This window comes from Pipistrellus kuhlii, unplaced genomic scaffold, assembly GCF_014108245.1.
Source record: "Pipistrellus kuhlii isolate mPipKuh1 unplaced genomic scaffold, mPipKuh1.p scaffold_m20_p_7, whole genome shotgun sequence".
Classification (NCBI taxonomy): Eukaryota; Metazoa; Chordata; class Mammalia; order Chiroptera; family Vespertilionidae; genus Pipistrellus; species Pipistrellus kuhlii.
This window is the reverse complement of record NW_023425573.1, coordinates 41,213,880-41,234,598: the sequence shown is the minus strand read 5'-3', so window position 1 is coordinate 41,234,598 and position 20,719 is coordinate 41,213,880. Positions and strand designations below refer to the sequence as shown.

Sequence of the window (20,719 nt, the reverse complement as noted above, 5' to 3'; positions counted from 1 at the left end):
GCAAATTATAAAACCCTGAATAAAATGGGAAAACAGTGAGTTCATACACATTAATAAATGAATAAACTGAAAGTTTGATGAGGAACAAGGTACTAGCATAGCTTCAAGATAATAAAACATTTATTAACCACGAAGGCAAAAGTAGTAATTTTACAACAAAGAAGCCTGACAGACACCATCTTAATCAAGAAAACAATGGGACAAATGAAATCATGAGTCACTTGATTGGATACAATAAGGAAGTAGCATAACTTCTATGACATTCCTGCCAGAGAAGCATAACCTGAATCTATTCATGAGCAAATACCAGATAAATGCAATTGAAGGGCAATCTACAGAATGATTAACTGGTGATCTCCAAATATGTTAATAGCATGAAAGTCAAGGAAAGACAAAAGAGCTGTTCCAGAGAGGACTCTAAAGAGACATGACAACCAAATGTATTGATAAGGCATGCTGCTGAATGGGACCCTGTTGCTGTGGAGAGTGTAATTAGAACGATTGGTAGGACTGAGGAGTGAATGGCAGTAATGAATCAGTGTTAAATCTCTGCTTTTGATGGTTATATTGTGGTTCTGTTGGAGAAATTCCTTGTTTATGGGAAATATGCACTAAAATATTAAGGTGTGAGAAGAAAATTTGTGCATTGGACTTGTAGTTTGTAACTTTGAGATAATTTTTAAATCAATATATATTTGTTTTCAAATCCCTAAAAATGTCTCAAATGAAATTTTCAAACACTTAGATGCAACAAGGTCTATTTTGTAAATGAGAATGCCATCTTTGAGTTCTAAGAGCAATAAAGTAATACAAAACTCCTCAGCCTATTAAAGGGAAATTTAGTGAAAGGAGAAAATGCATTAGCTGAAACTTGAGAATTCTAAATTGTTTGATGAGTAGAATAGTTATATTAGTTTTTGAACTACAGTTGTTATATTTTTTAGTATTTTATATGTATAATATATAATTATCTTTAACAGTGCCTTAATTTATTATACAAAAATAATTAAAATTATAATAACAGCAATAATAGCAGCTAGTTTTACTGAATGTTTACTACATATGTTCTGTTATAAGTATGTGTTGTTATTTCTTTCATTTGACGTTAAAAAACTGAACCTTAAAGGGATTAAGAAATTTCCCCCAAAATTGGTACATTAATATATAATGTAGCCAGGGTTTGAATGCACCTTTTTTTCACACTCTGAAGCCTAGGCTATTAATTCTTGCCCTTTAGTGCCACCCATGGAGGCCACAGAGAAGGGAATCACAAGAGGATACCAGAAACCTGGGCTTCATTCTAGATCCTCCTATGTTCTTCGTTGTTTACTCCCAATCCAATCCAATCCATCACCAAATTCTATTGGTTCCATCTTAAAACTCTACCCCTCCCACTTCAAGTTAGGGCCTCACCATTGGTCTCCCAGTTCCTAGCAACAGGCTCCCACCTTCCTGATTCTTATCTCAGCCCTCTTTAGAGCCTTCCTACCACTCTGAGTGGTCAATCTAAATTGCACACCTAGATATTGCAAATGTGTTCAAAATCCTGCGTGAAAAAAGACCCTATGTGGCTCCAATTACATTTGGGTAAAAGTGAAATCATGGCACCCAAGGCTTCCTGTGTCTGGCCTCTGTCTGTCTCTCCAGCCTCATTAACTATAAGGTCCCAAACAAACTTTATGCTCAAGGCACTCTTGAGGGGTTTATAATCCTCTGAATATACCAACACACCCTCTCTTATACAGGACAATTAATATATGCCCTTCAAGCCTCAGCAGGTGTGACCATCTCTTGCCAAGGTTTCCCGGCCCTCTCCCCTTCCCCATGCAGGCTAAGCTGGGTGCCTCTTTGGAACTCCCCTCACAGTCTGTAAAAGCCTCTTCTACATAGCCTATCACCATGCAATGTAACCTCTTTCAGCACACTGAGCTCTTAGAAAGAAGGGAGCTGGTTCATTTGTCTCCCTCAGAATGCCTACATCAAAGATGGTGGCCTCTACGACCTCATTGAGTAGTGAGAGAATGAATGCATAGACATCAATGAATTATCAATTGTGCAAAACGTTACAGAGAGGCACAAACAAAATAAAACAGTGATTTTTCCAGAAAACCTGTACAAAGAGTTGTGGGGAAAGCTGACTAAGGGGTTAAAATTTGAGTAAACAGGCATGGGGGAAGATTTTTTAATAAGTACACAGAAGGCTGGTTGACTAAGCCAAGTTCCTAGTAAACAGGCTTTATACACCGCGTGCCTTCAGCCCCAGGGGTGTGCAGTGGCTTTCAAAAGTACGTTAGTTTATACTTTCGAATAAGTGATACAAGCATATTGTATAAAATTGCAAAAATGCTGTAGGAAATAGAGTGAGGAGAAAGCTGCCTCTCCTCCCCATGCCCATCCCCCAGGCCCTCAGCTCCTGTCTCAGAAGGAACTAGGATAAATAACCACTTGGTGTGCTTTTGTTTTCTCCCTAAGATCCCATCTCCACAGCCTGGCAGTGATTTATAGTAAATAACTATAAACCGATGATTTATAACTTGGATGTATAGCCAAGGTGGAAAAGGCAAATAAATCCTGTGTGTGGCCCTTTATTTATCGATACATATGCAACAATGCCTGGTGACTAAAGTGATTCTATACTACACATCCCAGTGTGCATTTTAATTAAAAGCCCTAAAACTTGTCCTAGATGAGCTTAGACAATGTTAAGTAATGGCCCATGAATATTAACATAGGTGAGCAAATGAAGATATAATGTAATTTAAGCGAGTCTGTGTTTGTAAAATATCCTTGTTCTTATGCTTTTCTTGGAAGGTAAAGATCACTGTTGTAGGATCACTTGATTGTTAATTAGTTGTCCATTAGTCTTCATTTCCTGGGGCTTATTATGGAAAAGTCAATTTATGCTAATTTGTTTTATGTAAATTAGTCTATTCGATTTCATTTTTATTCTCCATTAACACCCGGAGATTTTATATTAATGTATACGAAACTTGAACATGCACAATGAAAATCCAGTCCTAATCCACTGAATACAGGGCTGGTTTGTATGTATAAAGTAAGCTAATTATGGCCATTTGGACTTTGATTTAAAAATCAGGTAATTTTTAAGCAGCAGAAAGTGGTAAAAAGCTCATTTTATGCAATTTAAAAAACTACAATATAATTTGTGGGAAGAGCATAAAAGTTACTTTAGATGCTGCAAATTAGGCTGGCTGTTAAGAATAACAATGTGTGGTTTGTGTGCCCATTGCTCCTACTACAGTTTAAAAGACCCATTAGTGATTCTAAATTAGATTTTTTTTTTTTCTGTCCTGAGGTTTTGGACAAAGGTACATTTCAAATGCATATATGCATTAAGAGAAAGTTTTAGAAATGTATCTTCCAGCTTTGAAGAGAGATGGAAATGAAGGAAACTAATTACTGTAGCAACCAGAGACTAAAAATAAAAAGTGATTTGGCTAGAGTGAGATTGCTTCTACATTTCCCCCGAGGGTGATTGGTGGAGGTGATGTCATGTCTTGTACATACTCTCTGCAGCTCTCACATGCTTGAGATGGCAACAGAGACCAGACTGGTCCTCTGTCAGATCAAACAGGCCAAGGACTAGATTTGGTCCAGGTCTCAGAAGATATGAAAGATGTGTCCTCCATGTTGAAGTTCATCCTGGAAAAAAAGTGCTTGGAAGGTGTGGTGCACTGGCCCCCAGCTGCTCTGCCTGACCTTCTCACGCCTGGAACCCAGCAGCCTGGCAAAGCCACCCTGCTCACCCTGTCATCTGAGCACTGGCCAGCTGCCCCAGCCCAGGTGCTGTCCCTTTACATTCCTCATGCTTTGGATATAGTGAAAATTCCCTTAGATGCCTTCGGTAAACTTTGCAGAACCTGGCTCATTTTAGACTCTGCCTTTCCTAAATTTATTCTTGGCATTAGGTCACTCTCTGATTTTATCCTTGGTCCCAAGACTTTTTGCCTTCTCTGTTTATATCTTTTTAACCAACAAATCTCCAAGAAAGTTCTCTAAGTGGTCTCATGGGATTCTTGTGATTCCTTCTCAGTTTCCTGCTTGTCAAGGCCATTTTTAATCAGAGTCAGAGACTCCCAAGTGCCTTTGAGCCATTTCCCATTTTAGAGTTCCTGTCGGGTTAGGGTCACACTTATCTTCCCTCGCAGTATTTGGAACTCCGCTTCCTGAGAACGGAAGATATCGGCCTACCCACAAACAACGTCCCCTGTCCTGTCAATGGAAAACTAGCTAATGGGGTCATTTTCTCATTAGTATTGAATCCAATCTAATGAAAACAATTATTTATTGAACATTTACTGTGCTCTGGGTACTTTGAGAGTAGAGTGGAGGCACACCATTAAATAAGTAATTTCAACATAATGGGATAAATAAATCAAAAGAGGGGTGTGTAATAGATAGCAGAATGAAGGCAAAAGTGTGCTTAGTGTGTCTGTGGAAAATGACAAAAGCTGGACATTAGAGATTTTAAAAAGTTAGCGAGGCTAACATAAAGGCATAAGCACTTCCAGGCAGGAGGCCCAGCATTTTACAAAGGCCCAGAGATACAACTAAGGCCTGCTGTCAGCATTTTACGTATCAGTTCTCTCTTTTTAAAACTTAAAGTTAGCATAACTGTTATTCTTTTTTAAATGTTTTTCTTGTTTGCTTTCTAAATCAATAAATGGATTTTTTTTCAAATATTAAAATTACATAGAAATGTGTGGGACCTAGACACTGAGTCCTTTATACTCCCAACCTTCAGAGATAAGCTATTGTCTGTCTAGTTTTATGTGTATTTAGAACTGTTTTTCTTTCTTTTTTTCTTTGTTTGTATATCTTATTGATTTTTTACAGAGAGGAAGAGAGAGGGATAGAGAGTTAGAAACATCGATAAGGGAGAATCATCAATCAGCTGCCTCTTGCACACTCCCTATTGGGGATGTGCCCCCAACCAATGTACATGCCCTTGACCGGAATTGAACCTGGGACCTTTCAGTCCGCAGGCTGACGCTCTATCCACTGAGCCAAATCGGTTTCGGCTAGACCTGTTTTTCTTATACATGAACCCAACTGGAATCAGATTCCTTTGCAACTTGTTTTTAATTCAGTACAGATAGCTAAATGTTTTATATTCTGCCCTCTTTTCTTGGATGTTTTGTACCCCACGGTTTGGGTTGGCTGGCTGAGCAGAATTGTAATTAAACATGGAAGCACTGGAGTCAGATGAATCCCAGCCAGGCCACTCCTAGCCATGTGACCTTGGTTAAGTCCACGTATATCCCATGCTTCAGTTTTCCCATGTGTATTATAAGGACCAAAATAACATATATCTACCTCAAATGATTGCTCTTATGACTAAATAAGTTAATATTTGTAAAGCACTTAGAAAGCATCCAGCAGACAGAAGTCCTCTCTATAGGTTAGCCTGTATCATTGTAAGGTATTTAGCCAGATTCTTATTTAATACAGAGCTATTTAATCAATAGCCTTAATTTAATGCATGTGCTGTTTCCAATTCTTTGCATTCTTTGGCTACTAAAGAAATTTCCACTCCAAGTTTTGAATTGCTCTTAGCCTCTATTACACTTGGGCTCCTGTTTCTTACTAACATACCGATACTCAGCACTCCCTTATAAGCACTTCACAGATGTGTACTCGTGTTGTTGACTCCCTTGGAGGCTGCCCAAAATAGGACGGGTGGGGTGCAGTGGAGTGGCTTCCAGGCCAGACCCCACCAAGTCCATTGCAGGTTTTCTTTCTGCAGAGAGGCCATGCCAGGAAGGCCAATGCTGAGTGACTGGGAAAGGAAGCAGGAAGATTGGGATCTGAGAGGTCAAACAGTAACTCAAGCTGGAAGCCTGGGCTGGAAAAAAAGCCAGAGAATGAGTGCAGGCCAGAAACATATGTCCAGGAAAAAAAGAAGAAAAAAAAACTGAGGACATGGACTCAAAAGGCACCAAATTTTTTAGAGAACAGGTCTAGTACACCTTCTTGGAGACACTTCCCTAGATGTTATTCTCATCCACCTGTAGATACAAATAAGGTGATGTTAATATTAAGTCCAAAACCACAAGGTTCCTCTCCTCTTTGCTCAGACAGGGTCTCAGCTTTCTTCTTCCATGCTCCCTGGACTGTTTCTGGGAGTAAGGGGGCGGGGGTGGGGGGTCGGGGGGAGACTCGAGTTAAGAGAGTTCTCATGTGGACAAGGCCAAATTTACTTAGGTTGGCCTGCTCTAGCCTCCTTGCCAAGACGCCCTTGCCAGCCACAGCCTCGGTGTCTCCAGCACCTTGGGGAATCTGCTCTGCTGCTTCCACCTGCCTTGGCCTCCACCACTGGGGAGGGGTGCTGAGCTGTGCTCTCTGGCAGAGCACATGTAGGATGGGATGTGGGGTCAGAGGGTAGAACTACCCTGTTTCCAAATCTCCAAATCTATATCTAGACTCTCTGTGAATGTAACTCCTCTTCTTTTTCTCCCTAACCTCAATCTCCCTGGAGTTCCAAGTGTGTCCCCTGAGGCTGAGCTGGGGAAAGGGAGAGGATGGCAGGTATCAGCCGCCCCCTCCAGTATCCTCTGTCCCACATCTCTGTAGTCACTCAAGAACAAGTATTGACTGACCATTGCAATAGACTGGATGTAAAACTATTTCCAATTCTCTGCCCTTTGTAATGAGACATTCAGCTCCTCCCATTAAGGAGTGGAATTTCCACACCCCAGTGATTCTGGGCGGGCCTGTGACTTGACTGGCTTTGGTCTGGCTGAAGTGAGAGTATGTCTGTTCCTAGTCTGAGTTCCACTCATTCTCTTGGCTCCTCTGCTATGCCCCAAAACAGCCTGGGTTAGACTGATGAAAAAAAAAAAAAAATGCTTCAGCCCATAACCAGCCCAGAAGAGCTGCCCTCCCTGCCAAACTCGGCCCAAATCAGCAGAGCTGTATAGATGACCTGCTTTTTCACAGGAGTTAGGTAGGAAAGACCAGAAGAACCAGCCAGCTAAACCAGAATTGTGAATTAAATAAAGCCAATGTCATTGGACGTCACTGAGTTTTCTGTTTAATATATAGCAATATTGTGACAAGAAATAAGTGGTACAACCCCCAAAATGAAAAAATTTTGCACATTCGAACATGCTTCTAAGAAACCCAACAAATAGCCAAACTTCATTATTATTTTTAAATTTATCTTTATTGTTGAGTCTATTACAGATGTTCCCTTTTTTCCCTCATTGATCCTCTCTACCCAGGTCCCACCCTCTTTCCCCCAGGCCTTCACCATATTATGGTCTGTGTCCATGGATTATGTATATATGCATATAAATTCTTTAGTTAATCTCTTTCCAGCTCTTATCCCACTTCCCTCTGAGATTCATCAGTTTGTTCCATGCTTCTGTGTCTCTGGATCTATTTTGTTCATAGTTTTATTTTGTTCATTAGATTCCACATATGAGTGAGATTATGTAATACTTATCTTTCTTGAACTGGCTTATTTTTTTAAATATATTTTTATTGATTTCAGAGAGGAAGAGAGAGGGAAGATAGAAACATCAATGATGAGAGTAACTCAATTGATCAGCTGCCTCCTGCATACCCCCTACTAGGTATCAAGCCAGAAACCCAGCAATGTGCAGCTTAAGAGCTCAAACCCCTTGTGGGATTACTACTCTCTATTTCTCCCCCTCCGGTGAAAGAATTCTTTATTCTCTGTAAAACTCTGTCTTCTACTTTCTCCCTTTTCTTTTCTATTCCCTGTGGATTACCCCTTATCTTCTGGTGTCTCCCTCTCCCTTTAGCCTGTGGCGCCTTGACTTCTTTGTGAATGTATGCCTTCTGGCAGTTCCCAGCCCTCCAGCTTTGCAGCCCTCCCTCATAAGTCCCTTAATTCCTAAAACTCTCTAAACCTGCCTACCAGTATTTTACCCCTAAAAACTCCTTTCAGGATGATGACATTTCTTGTGGAAACTGACAAGGGAGGCCAATGTCTCCATTTTGAACTGAGACAAAATGCAGCAAGAATCAGGGGGAAAACACTGAGATGGCCCAGGCCCTAGAACCAAGGCTCCAGCCCAGTTTATCTGCCAGCTCTGAGGGCAAGAGAATCTGAGTGACATGTTCTTAACCTCAGTTTATAATGTCTCCACACATGTCTCAACATTCCTGGTAACCTTCTCCAATTCTAGCCCTTTGATAGCTGCTACGTAGTGTTGTCTCTTCTAGTGATAAATTTCCTTCAGGAAAGCTAAGGGGAGAACATCATTAAGTGTGTGCACAGTGGACCCTAATTAAGAGTGCTTCCTCTCTGTAGTAGGCAGTTACACAGGCATGATATGAGCACAGCAAGGACAGAGGGCCAGCTACAAAGGTCACCAGGGCAAGGGACAATTGACCTCAACCCCAGGATAACCTTTTCTTTCCTAGCGTATTGCTGGTCATGCAGTTTGGAGCCCGACCTTTCATATCAGAGATCATGTGATTCGGACTCTCCCCTGACCTTTCCTCCCCTAGCATGTCACTAGTCATGTGGTAGATCCTCTAGAGGAGGAACAAAGGGACCAGAGACCAGTCTTAGCTCTGAATTCTTTCTTAGCTAGAACTCAAGTACCAAGGTTGCTCTACTGAAGTCCATTGCTGGTGATATTCTGGTGCCACTAGCATCTCCACTCTAGTTGAGGGGACTTAGAATGGAGCCTGCAAGCCCAAGGCAGATGAATGGAGTGGGCCCACCTAGACAGCTCTGAAGTGCTCCACTGGGCTCTACTGCTGGTGCTCCTTTTGGATGCGGGATCCCCCAATTACAGCACAGCTGCCCATACCCAGCAAATGATTATCACAACAGGCCATTAGATGGAAATCTAAGGATTCATAGCAGGGACCACAGGTGCAGATAAAGCAATAAAAATATAAATTGCTGATGGCGGGTTTCTAGTCCTGTTTATCCTTTTGAATGATTAAAAAAATGTGAGGGTGAACATAAAAATTTTTAATTTGATAGTTTAGTCAGCCTCTTAGACTTGGTGGGCTAGGAGAGAGAGCTGGGTTGAGTTAAACCCTCAAGGGTGGTTAATGTATATCCCTGATAGCCTTTTCTAGACATTTCCCACTGTATAATCACAGTTACATAGATCTGGTCCTAATTGTTTGGCACCCTGAGCTGGGGTGAATAGGCAAAGGGATATATTGACTTGTTTGTGAACTTTAGATAAGGAAGGAAGGCAGAGGGTCTGGATTGGTTGCTATGCTTATCAAAGATGTGCTCAAGGGCAAGTTGCTTCTTCTTTTAGGTATAAGCTGATCCCAGGAGGAGCAGGCTCTCTCAGGTTCAAAAGGTTTTAACATGTTCAACATCAGACAACACAGAAAATAAAAAATGATTAATATAGCAAGCTGTTTAACATGCATCATAAATGCTAGTAATATTAATAATGACAACATAGCTTCAGCCTCTGTCTGCTTTTACTGTTTAAATACAAAATTTAAAAAAAAAAATTCCAGCAATATAGCTGTATGTAAATTTGAAGAAAGGAAATCTCTCCCCTTTAATATAGCTTCTGGGCTTTCTCTCAAGGACTCAGTATTCTGCTCTCCCAAGTATTTACAGAAGTGTTTCCCACTATCTCACGCCAGCTCTCTTGACCCTGAGCAGTTCTTTGCTATTTCAGTAAATAAATGGAGGAAAGTCCAGGGTGGGACTTCCTCCTCGGGGCCTTTGACAGGACTCTGGGCCCTTTGAATGCAGGAAGTCTAGGACACACCCAACCTTCAGAGGGCAGTGTGTCCTGAGTGTGGAAAGCTGAACGCTGGAGCATAGTTTAAAAGGACAGAAACCAAACACATTTCAGCATGAGGGACCCACTCACAAACTGTTCGGTGAGTAGCTTGGTGTTAGTTTGTGTCTTTGTGTGTAAGAAAGCAGCTGAGGGGTGGATTTATATACGAATGTATTTTGACTTTAAAAGTTTGAGATGCTAAGGAACTAAACATGTTTACATACTGGCTGTGAGTCAAAAATCTGTGGTTTTTCTTTGGTTCAATTTAATTGCCCTTCCTAGCAAATGGGCAAGTCATTGTCATTCTCTATTCTCCTATTCTTAGGAAAACTCTGAGGGGGTTAGGGTTAGGGTATTATATTTGCATGCAGATGGTGGCTGTGTAGAAAACATTCTTAAGACATACACAAGTGCCTATATTATGTGTTGAGTGGATAACACAAACACACAGAATGTCTGCAGCCAATTTTGGCTTCTACAAGGAATTTAGAGTGGGAGGTTTTTGTGTACTTTCCCATATCATTGATATCGTCAGGAATTGCCAAGTCCCACAGGCGGGAGGACAGACTCCCCATTTTGTCCAGCTTGTGGTGGTTCTCAGTCAGGTTTATCAATATTGTTTCTTTCAGTCCTGGGAGGGCTACCAAAAAATAGAAGATGGGTAAAAAATCCAGACTTAGGAAGGCATTCGCAGCAATAGCAGAGACGTAATTTAGTAAATGAGGAGCAGCTAAAGAGGAGGAGGATATATTTACTTTGGAAATAAAATAATCAAGGAATGTCAGGGTGTTTCCCAATACATGGTGCCAAGAAGCAAAAATTGGTAACAACAGAAACAAGAGTTCTTTCAAGTATTTTATCTTAAAAGGAAAAGACTTGTGGGAAAGCAGAAATGGGGACTGCAATAGAGCCATTGAAAGAGCCCAGTGGATGCGGAAAGCACAGGCTTAGGGCAGATAGGCTTGTAACTGCTACTCCACAGAATGAGCTCATGAATCAGGTAAGCTAAATGAGGTGAAGTCATAAATGCTAGTAATATTAATAATGACAACGTAGCCTCAGCCTCTGTCTGCTTTTACTGTTTAAGTACAAATAAAAAAAAAAATCCAGCAATATAGCTGTATGTAAATTTGAAGAAAGGAAATCTCCCCCTTTAATTTCCTCCAATCTTCTACACAGGTAACTTTTTAAGTCTCTTATGGTTTATTTATTTGCTGTCCCATGCATTTGCTCCCTTCTAAAATGCTAATCCTGCTGAAATCAGTTTGGCTCAGTGGATAGAGCATCGGCCTGTGGACTGAAAGGTCCCAGGTTCGATTCCGGTCAAGGGCATGTACCTTGGTTGTGGGCACATTCCTGGTGGGGGATGTGCTGGAGGCAGCTGATAGATGATTCTTTCTCATCGATGTTTCTAACTCTCTGTCCCTCTTCTTTTCTGTAAAAAAAAAAAATCAATAAAATATATTAAAATAAAATAAAATGCTAATTCCCACCATTGACACTTTGATCATGTTTTTGCAAAGGGGTGGTTGAGTGGGGCAGCAGCTGTATAAGTCAAGGCAAAACCTGGCACCAACAGTCACCTGGAAGTCAGAGGAAGTGGATATCCTGTCAGCCAGGTTTCTAAGTCCTCTTAGATCATGGAATCTTTATTTATTCGATTCATCTTCATCAAGCGTTCAACTTGATTCCCTGGTGCAAACCTAGCTTGTGCTTAGGGAAGGATACTGTGTCAAGAGGAGGTTGCAGTTTAGGAACAAAATGAAACATGGGAATGAGTTTTATTAATATTAATGTGTTTTATTAAACAAAACAAACAATTCCTTTGTGAAACACTTGGGTAGTTTTTATAAAATAACCCAAAGGTTTATGAGTAACTACCTGCAAAATGTTCCATTCCATGAGTGCCTAGGGTTGCCCAAAACCCAATTCATTCGTAAAGCCTTAGCTTAGCTACAGTTCTTAACCCTGTCTACCCCAGTGGATCCATGTATGGAAACCTGTGGGCTGCATGAGCTTCAATGAGAAAAACATGATCTTTTTATTTGCACTAGTTTATAACTGAAATTAAGAATTTCCTTTAATTTTTAATATAAGCAATAACCCAGTACTACTGAAATGTCTGTGACTTTATGACCAAGAAAAATCACATGTATTTTATATTAAAGTTCTTAGCAGATATCTAGCAATATTGGTCATATTCAATGTGATTTAGAAATTTGGTTAATTCTTAATTATAAAGTACATATAATATAATTTAAAATATATATATATATATAATTTTCTTTGTAATCCTATTATTTTATTTTATACATTTGAAAATATTATTCAGAGTAAAATGGGCTTTACCAGAATGCCAAAGTGGCTCATAATACAAAAAAAATCGTTTTAATCTCTTATTTTAGGTCATGCCCCAAATGAGCAGGTAAATGAGAGTAGGGTGCGAAGGGAGGTGGGGTAGAGAAGGAAAACTAGAGGCAAATTCAAGGGATTTTCCTCTATTTTCTGATCACACACACACACACGGACAAGGTGGTCTCTGGGTTCTGCTTTTCATAGCTTTTGTCTTCAACTCTGAGTAGATGGTTGTTTGTAAATAAGGGGTTATGCTAAAATAATGGACATATTTTTTAGCAACTCCTTTATTTATTGATGCCACCTTTAACAGGGTTTATCAGAGAGTGTCCAGTACAGATTCTCTCTCCATTGCTACTATAAGCAAAACATTCTACTCTTATTCACTAAATTAATAACGTGACCTATTAAAGAGCTTCCAGACTTGTGTATGCCTGGGAACACTGAGATTAGGGAATGGGTTACAGGTGTATCAGCCCTTGAATTGGCAGGGTGTGGCTGAGTATGAGGTCTTAAGGGTGGAGGCAGAGCTCATGGACCAGTTATTTCTATCTGGAACAATTTTGTCCCTTTAGTACACTGTCTGGTACAAATATCATTTTCTAGGTGTGTGCCATGATGGGAAAAATTTAGTAAGTACTAGTCTATTAAATAACAGGAAATCATCTTTCAAAATCTAAAACCAGCAGCTTCAGAGTAGATTGAAGCCATATGATGCTATTTTATTTGAGCAGCTTTTGCCTTTAAAAAGTTGAGTTTGAGTATCTTTGGGAAAGATAGGAATCTCCTCTGCCTTTCCTCCAAAGGCCTTGGAGTGTTAAATCACTGGTTTATAAACTTTGAAGATTGTCTGGGCTCCCTGGAGGTGGTATTTTACAAATGTGTCTAGGAGAGCTTTGATGGCTTAATACATTTGGGATATGCAGCAGCCCCTGCAGCCCAGCCCATAGAAATATTCTCAACTGGTCTGGTCACAACTTTGGTTAGGAGTCGGAAGAGGCTGGGCTCTCTGTATGAGCCGAGTCACAGCACGAAGCTCGATCTACACAAAATTTACATACTCTGAAGTAAAATGCCATTTTGAAAAATGCAATTCACTAAAAATGCATCTCCCAGATGGAAACTGTGAGAGAGTGTTTGTTTGAAAATGGTTCCGTTCCTAATTCACCTACTCTGTGCGAGGAAAGCGGCTGAGTCAGCTGACATTTACCCTCTCCATTCGGGCACTTAAAATCTATTTTCATCAAGGTCAGCCTTTACAAATACAATTTTCAGAGTGACATTGTGGCGTCCTAAACCAAATGATAAAAACTTTCAATTACAACTCTTAAGTCTGAAGGCTAAATTCAGATATAAATAAACGTATAAAGGTTTGGTTCAATCAAAATGTTCAACTCATTATTATAACACAGTTGAATGAGATGTAGAGGGGATTGGGGCACATTTTTATTAACAAGTTATTCATTTACATTTTTATAACTCAGCCGAGAAACACTCACTTTCATGGCTCAGGGTTTGTCAGAAGATCTAAAAATATGACTTTGGAATTTGTAAGATACAAAATAATAAACTTCTCAGTATGTTTCAGAATGTACCTTTAACCTTCCTGGGAACGACAGGGCAATGGGAAGCCGGACTCCAAGGGCACCCACTGCAGAACTGTTTGCCTTTGGTCTAGGGGAATAGCAGATAGACAAGCTTCATTTTTTTTTTAAAAAAAAAGTTCTCCAGGATCTTTCAGATCCAGGCAGAAGAGACAGTCTTTATTTTAAGAACTCGCCCAAAAGGTGTGCACCCCACAGCTGCACGTTCACCTTCAATGACAGTCGACATCACAGCAGCACTCAGAGTCTAAAGGAGTTCTGTCTTTGCAAGTGTCCGTAACCTTTCTGTGCATCTTTTCTTTTTCAGTATAACCAGGTCTACAAGAGCCTCAAGGAGTTTTCTCAAAATGGAGAGAATTTCTGCAAGCAGGTCACATCCATTCTTCAGCAAAGGTACGAAATGTGCGTTTGCAATAAGCAGCTCTTCCTCTTTAGTGGCTGCAAGTGATGGAACTGGAGGAGTGATTATAAGCTGTCCCACTTCCTGGAACACAGTGTTATATTTTGGTACTTGAGAGACTGGCTTCAAGAGTGACGCTTTTCTTTCTTTCTTTTCTTTTCCATATATATATATATATGTGTGTGTGTGTGTGTGTGTGTGTGTGTGTGTGTGTGTATGTGTGTGTGTGTGTGTATATATATATATATATATATATATATATATATATATATATATATAATTGATATTTTACAGAGAGGAAGAAAGAGGGATAGAGAGTTAGAAACATCGATCAGCTGCCTCTTGCACACCCCCTACTGGGGATGTGCCTGCAACCAAGGTACATGCCCTTGACCAGATTCGAACCCGGGACCTTTCAGTCCGCAGACCGACACTCTATCCACTGAGCCAAACCGGTTTCGGCAAGAGTGATGCTTTTCTATTGCACACTTATCACTTAGGTACCATAAAAAAACAACACACACACAGAAACAGCAGGAGGTCCTTCTGCTTGGGAAGATCCAGTCAAGTCTCTTCTGATACCTAACACTGAGTTTATCACCACCTGCAGGTACTACAACCCAGGTGTGTGCCCTTGACCAGGAATCGAACCTGAGACTCTTCAGTGCTTGGGCCAATGATCTCCCACTGAGCCACACTGGCCAGTGAGTGCAGTATCATCTTTTTATTTTTTAATACTAGATGTGATCATGTATAGAGCTGTTCACTGTGCTAAAATAAGCACACTTAACTCAGTCAAGAAGTTACAAACATTTCTGCTTAAAATTAGATATCCTAAGGACTGAATTGGGCCATAAAGACATAGACCATTTTCCTACCTCTAGACAGGTCTGTAATAAGCAACTCTAAAGAGACTTCAGGCTAGATTGTTTATTCTTTCTAAGGTAACCTGTTTCAGGTTTAAATGATTGCATGTGTGCCATGAGAACAAAGACACATGGGCCCAACTGAATCGTGCAAGGGTAGGTCAAGAACAAAGGAGAACATTGGCCTTATTGGGACCAAGGGAAGATACTGGAGAGATCCAAAGGCTATTATAAAGATAACAACCAGGTTTATAATATAATAATGAAACCATAATATGCTAATTAGACTGGACAGCCAAACGTCCTTCTGAACATCATTCCAGATGTTCTTCTGAATGAAGCCACAGGGGCAGGGGCAGAGATGGTTAGGAATGATCAGGAAGGCAGGTGAGCAGTTTGGGGCGATCAGGCAGGCAAATAACAGAGTGGTTAGGGGCAATCTGGAAGGCAGGTAGAGGTGGTTAGGGGTGATCAGGCAGGTAGGCAAAGTGGTTAGGAGCGATCAGGCAGGCAGGTGAGCAATTGGGGCAATCAGGTAGGCAGGCAGAGTGAATAGGGCGATGAGGCAGGCAGGCGAGTGTTTAGGGGCAATCAGGCAGGCAGAGGGGTTGGGGTGATAAGGCAGGCAGAGTGGTTAGGAGTGATCAGGCAGGCAGGCAGGCAAATAGTTAGGAGCCAGCAGTCCCGGATTGCAAGAGGGATGTCCAATTGCTGTCATCCCCCAAGGGGTCCTGGATTGCAAAAGGTTGCAGGCTGGGCTGAAGGACCACCCCTCCCCCCCAAATCTGGGAGATAATTTCTTCAATAAAAAAGTATTGCTATCACTCTGAGGAAATTATTTAAAATAAGACCAGTTGACTACTATACAAATTCAGCCCCTTGCTTGGGTTAGAAACCATCTCCCTCTGCAGATCAGGAAAAATCTGTACATATTATTAGTCATGCACATGATCTGGGTTGCAGTCATTGTGATTAGTTGGTGCCCCCATCTTCAAAATTAGTGTCTGGAAGAAAGCCGTGAAGACAAAAATCAGGTGATAAATTATGCCTGGCAAATACTCAACATAAACCGGATAAATTTGGGGAATCACTGCTCTAAAACTTCCTTGTCAAGGTTTCTCTGCATCTCTCCTGCTACAGATCTATCTGCTGTACCTGGAGTCAGAATGCTCTTTCTTACCTGTGTCTCTGTTGAAATTGTTGAGGGTTATGACATAGAAAATCATAGAGGCAAATCCAGCTGAATTAAGGGTACCTGCTACATGAAATACATCCAATAAATATTTGTAGCTTCAATGAATAAATAAGTGAAAGATGTTACAGGTTTATTTTATTATATTACAACCACATTTTAGAACAAGGTTTTTACTGTCCTTAGAGTGTGGCCCAGTGGAGCAGCGTTGGCCAGGGGCTACAAGAAACAGCATCCCAATCTGGCTGCGAGTTCAGAGACTTTCATTTCCAAGCTCAGCTGCTTTCTTGCATTTGTTCTAATTGGTGTTGATAGAAAAGTGCAATTGTTATTGAAATGCCATTTTCCCTGGAAATTCTGCAATTCATAGTCATGCTTAGCTTCTTTTATCCAATTAGTTGCTTCAGTTCCCTTTTTTATAGTAGCAACTCAGATTTATCCAGAGACACTATTCATTGCAGATGTTGTCAACAGAGGAATAAATGATCAAAATAAAATCTTTGGTAAATCTTCCCTTTTTCTACTCTACTCATAGCCTGGGTGATCTTAACTCCCATACCTTCAGCTCCTTTTTTCAAATTGATGACTCTCTCATGTATATTACTAAACAATTTGTTTTATCTGTACTTCAAACCATATATCCAACAGTCTATTGGACATTTCCATGTGGGTGTCCCATGGAGACACAAAGCAAGCCTATCCAAAACAGTCTATTATCTTTTCCCCAAGATTTTTTTTTTTTTACCATGGTGACCACTGCCCACCCAATCAAGCCTAATACCCTGGAGTCACCCATGATCTCTTCTTCTATCTCAGCTTATGACTGAATCATCATATTGCTCTCTATTACCCTATAGCTTTCTTTTCATTTTATTGCCTCTGCTATTGAAATCCTCTTAACCCATTCTTCTGCCTTGCAGCTGTGCAGTTTGTACACTGAACAAAGGCACCTGGCTAAGGGGCCAAGGAATTGAAATCACTCTCAACCCTTGAGTCTTGTACCCTGGCTCAGAGCTGTGTCCCTTCACAGGATCTTCTTTTTTCTAACTCAGGCAAAGTTTCCTCAACTAGGAAGCTGTCTAGGGCCTATCTATGACTCTAATTTATCTTCCATTCTGTGGGCATGACCCCTTTTAAGACCCTTTAAAGACTCCCATCACCTTCTGTATAAAATTCAGCCCTCATAGTATTTTATAAAAGAGATCTGAGTCTTTCCTTCATATCAAGCTTGTCTCTCTTCATCTCCCCATGACTCAAGCTCCTCTCCATCTCACTGAATCACCCATCATCCACGATGGGTCCCTGTCATCCCTCTCACCTACTCCTACCCCTCATCATGGGTCCCTGAATTTGTGCAGGCTCTATCATCTGCTTGTAGACACTTCTTCACCTTCAGTGCTGGGCTCCAGACAATGCATTTTTAAGATTCAGTCATTCCCCTCCAGCAGGCCTACCTTCTTGACTCCAGTCTCCAGTCTCAAGAAAAAGTGCTCCTCAGAGATGTGTAGAGCTGGTGCTTACCTCCGAGAGAGCTCTCACTGCCCTACACTGTTATTCTCGGTCTGGCACAGAGCAGACAGGTGTTCAATAGAGATGTTCACTGAATGAAGAAAGGGATTAATGTATGAGTGACTCTGGACCCTCAGGAACTCATAGCTTTTAAGATATCCAACTTAGGTTATTTCTGAAGAGTTATAAATGAGTGTGTCAAAGAAATGTACTTACGGAGCATATGAACTATTATTTGAACATAAGCTGGAAAAGAATAATAAAATCACAAAAGAGAACATTTATCCAGCACAATCTGTAGATTGCATTTTTTCTGTGTAAAGTAAAAAAAAGGGGGGGGGCATTTTTATTTTCTCACAACCACCCATGCAGTACATACATACGCTCATTCATTCCTACTTTACAGATGGGATATGGATGATTTTGATTTCTACTCAGGCTCCTTGTAAGGGCATCTTCTAAGTGGACAGGCAGTATGGAGCACTGTTGTGGGAGTCCCGACATTCTCAGGGGGTCCTTTTAAGATCCTCTGTGTGTAGGGACATCAGCAGTCATCAAGCCCAGTGGCTTTCGAACTTGGTAGCACACAGGTCTGTGGGGAGCCTTCAGGGGGCACTTCAGGGGGTAAGATAGTCAAATAATCAGGTCTCAGCTCCCTCTTCCTGATCCTGCTTATACAATATGGTGGTTTCTGTATGAGATTTTGTTTGTTAGCTAAAAAGCTTTGCAAACTACCCTTTTTGTCCATTTTACGTGACTTTCCCAAGACACTACTGCCTCCAACCCCTTTTATAAACTCACTCAGCTCAGGAATTAGCAGACAAGGAAGATCTGAACATCTAGAGCTGCCACACCTGCCCCCCCCCCTGGGTTGAAGTGAGCAGGGACTCAGTGGGACTCTCAGACTGGACCCTCCAGAAGGGTGTTCTCTTGGTCCCACTCGCCTTTTTTTTTATACTGTCCTCAGGAACCAGAATTGAGGCAATCAGTAATGATGAAGTGGGTGTGTGGGCTAATCAGAGAACCCTGCTGCTCAAATAACAGAGCTTCCAGGAAAAAAAGTCTTTCAAATTGCTAATAACTAGCTTTTAAATATTGCCTGATTGTAAGATGAGCTTGTGGTTGTCTTTCAAAATACAACCTGATAAAGCTTGGGTGGAAAATGTCAGCATACCAGGCACCCAACCAGAAGCTGCTGCTAGTAGAAATTAGGAGGCCAGAGATGGGGATGACATTTCAAAGATTTTCTGATTACTAAAATTCCTTCTTAATTCACAATGAAGGGAGGGCTCTGTCACCTGCGATTTTTAAGCTTAAGAAAGCCTGAGTTCTATTTTATATATTTATTTTTTTAATTTTGTTTTTCAATTACAGTTGACATTCAATATAATTTTTACATTAGGTTCAGGTGAACAGCATAGTGGTTAGACAATCATATACCTTTCAAAGTGATTCCTCCCTAAATTTCAAGTACCTACCTGGCACTGTACATAGTTATTATAGTATTTTGACTATATTCCCAATGCTATACTTTATATCACATGACTATTTTGTAACTACCAATCTGTAGTTTTTAATCTCTTTACCTTTTCCACTCAGACTCAACCTCCTTCCCTCTGGCAACCATCAGTTTGTTTTCTGTTTTATGAATCTGTTTCTGTTTGCTTATTTTGTCTTTTAAATTCCACATATAAGTGAAATGATACGATATTTGTCTTTCTCTGTATGACTTATTTCACTTAGCATAATACCTTCCAAATCCATTCATGCTTTAACAAATGGCAAGATTTTATTCTTTATTATGGCCAAGTAATATTCCACTGTATATATGTTCCACATTCCACAACATTTAAAAAATATATATATTTTATTGATTTTTTATAGAGAGGAAGGGAGAGAGATAGAGAGCTAGAAACGTCGAGGAGAGAGACACATCAACCAGCCGCCTCTTGCACACCCCCTACCGGGGATGTGCCCGCAACCAACGTACATGCCCTTGACCAGAATCGAACCCAGGACCCTTCAGTCCACAGACCGATGCTCTATCACTGAGCCAAACCGGTTTCGGCAACATTCCACAACATTTTACCCACTCATCTATTGATGGGCATTTGGGTTGCTTTCATATCCTGGCTATTGTAAATAATGCTGTAATGAACATAGTGGTGCATGTCTTTTTTAATTAATTTCTTTTATGCACAGGGACCAGCTACAGTTTGTAATTTTTTTTCTTTTACAATTTTTAAAAATCTAAATTTTATTAGAGCAGGACACTCTAAAATTTATTACATGGTCACTTACACTCATACAGAACACAAATTATTGTGTTCTACCTAAAATATTGAATCTGATACCCTCTATTTTCTATCTCTCCTTTCTTTCAAAAGAATAATTAATTTTAAATTCTAAGACAAATGTTGGTCTTTGACTTATTGATTGGGCTTTAATATTACTAATGAGAATTTATTAACCAACCTCCACATGCTGAGAGGAAATCAGAACATAGATGGATTAAAAGCCAGTGTATGCCATTTCTCTGGCCCAGGATCTTTAAAATTCACTGGAATATTTTGCAAATTGAGTTGTCCATCAAAAGACATATACATCATCAACTTCACATGCACCAAGACAACTGCTTGGTGTAGGACTCTCAACTCCTATTAGGTAGCGTAAGGGCTAGGACAGTAAGCACAACGTTCTTACAAGCATGTTTCTGATTATTTTAATGAGGGGATGAAAATTCTAGGTCTCAATCTGAGATTGCCTCTGTCTCTCTTGACTCCCTTTGCATGTGGTGACTTTTAGGACTGAGCAGTTGTGAGTGTGTGTGGTGGGGGTCCACGGAGAAGGCTGGGCAGTGCCACCTCCGCCTTGGGAAAACAGTTCACTTCTGTTGAGCAATAATTCTGAAAGGACATATAGACAGACTGTTTTATTAGTCCGTGAGCAGAGACGAGCCACATGGCAGGGTTTGTTCAATTTACAAACATCCTGACTTATAAATATGACAGTTCTTTCAATACTTGCCA

General features: G+C 40.5%; 1 protein-coding gene across 3 annotated transcripts in view; it reads left to right on the top strand.

The window, feature by feature from the left end:
* The first annotated feature begins 9,725 nt into the window (after window positions 1–9,725).
* The window catches only part of NOSTRIN (nitric oxide synthase trafficking), a 45,871-nt gene continuing 34,877 nt past the window's right edge, over window positions 9,726–20,719 (top strand). For all 3 annotated transcript variants that reach the window (XM_036422061.2, XM_036422060.2, XM_036422059.2), the window contains exons 1-2: window positions 9,726–9,864; window positions 14,031–14,116. In XM_036422061.2, coding sequence (XP_036277954.1) covers window positions 9,838–9,864; window positions 14,031–14,116 — 113 coding nt within the window. In that variant the 5' untranslated portion in view covers window positions 9,726–9,837. The remainder of the gene's footprint in view (window positions 9,865–14,030; window positions 14,117–20,719) is intronic.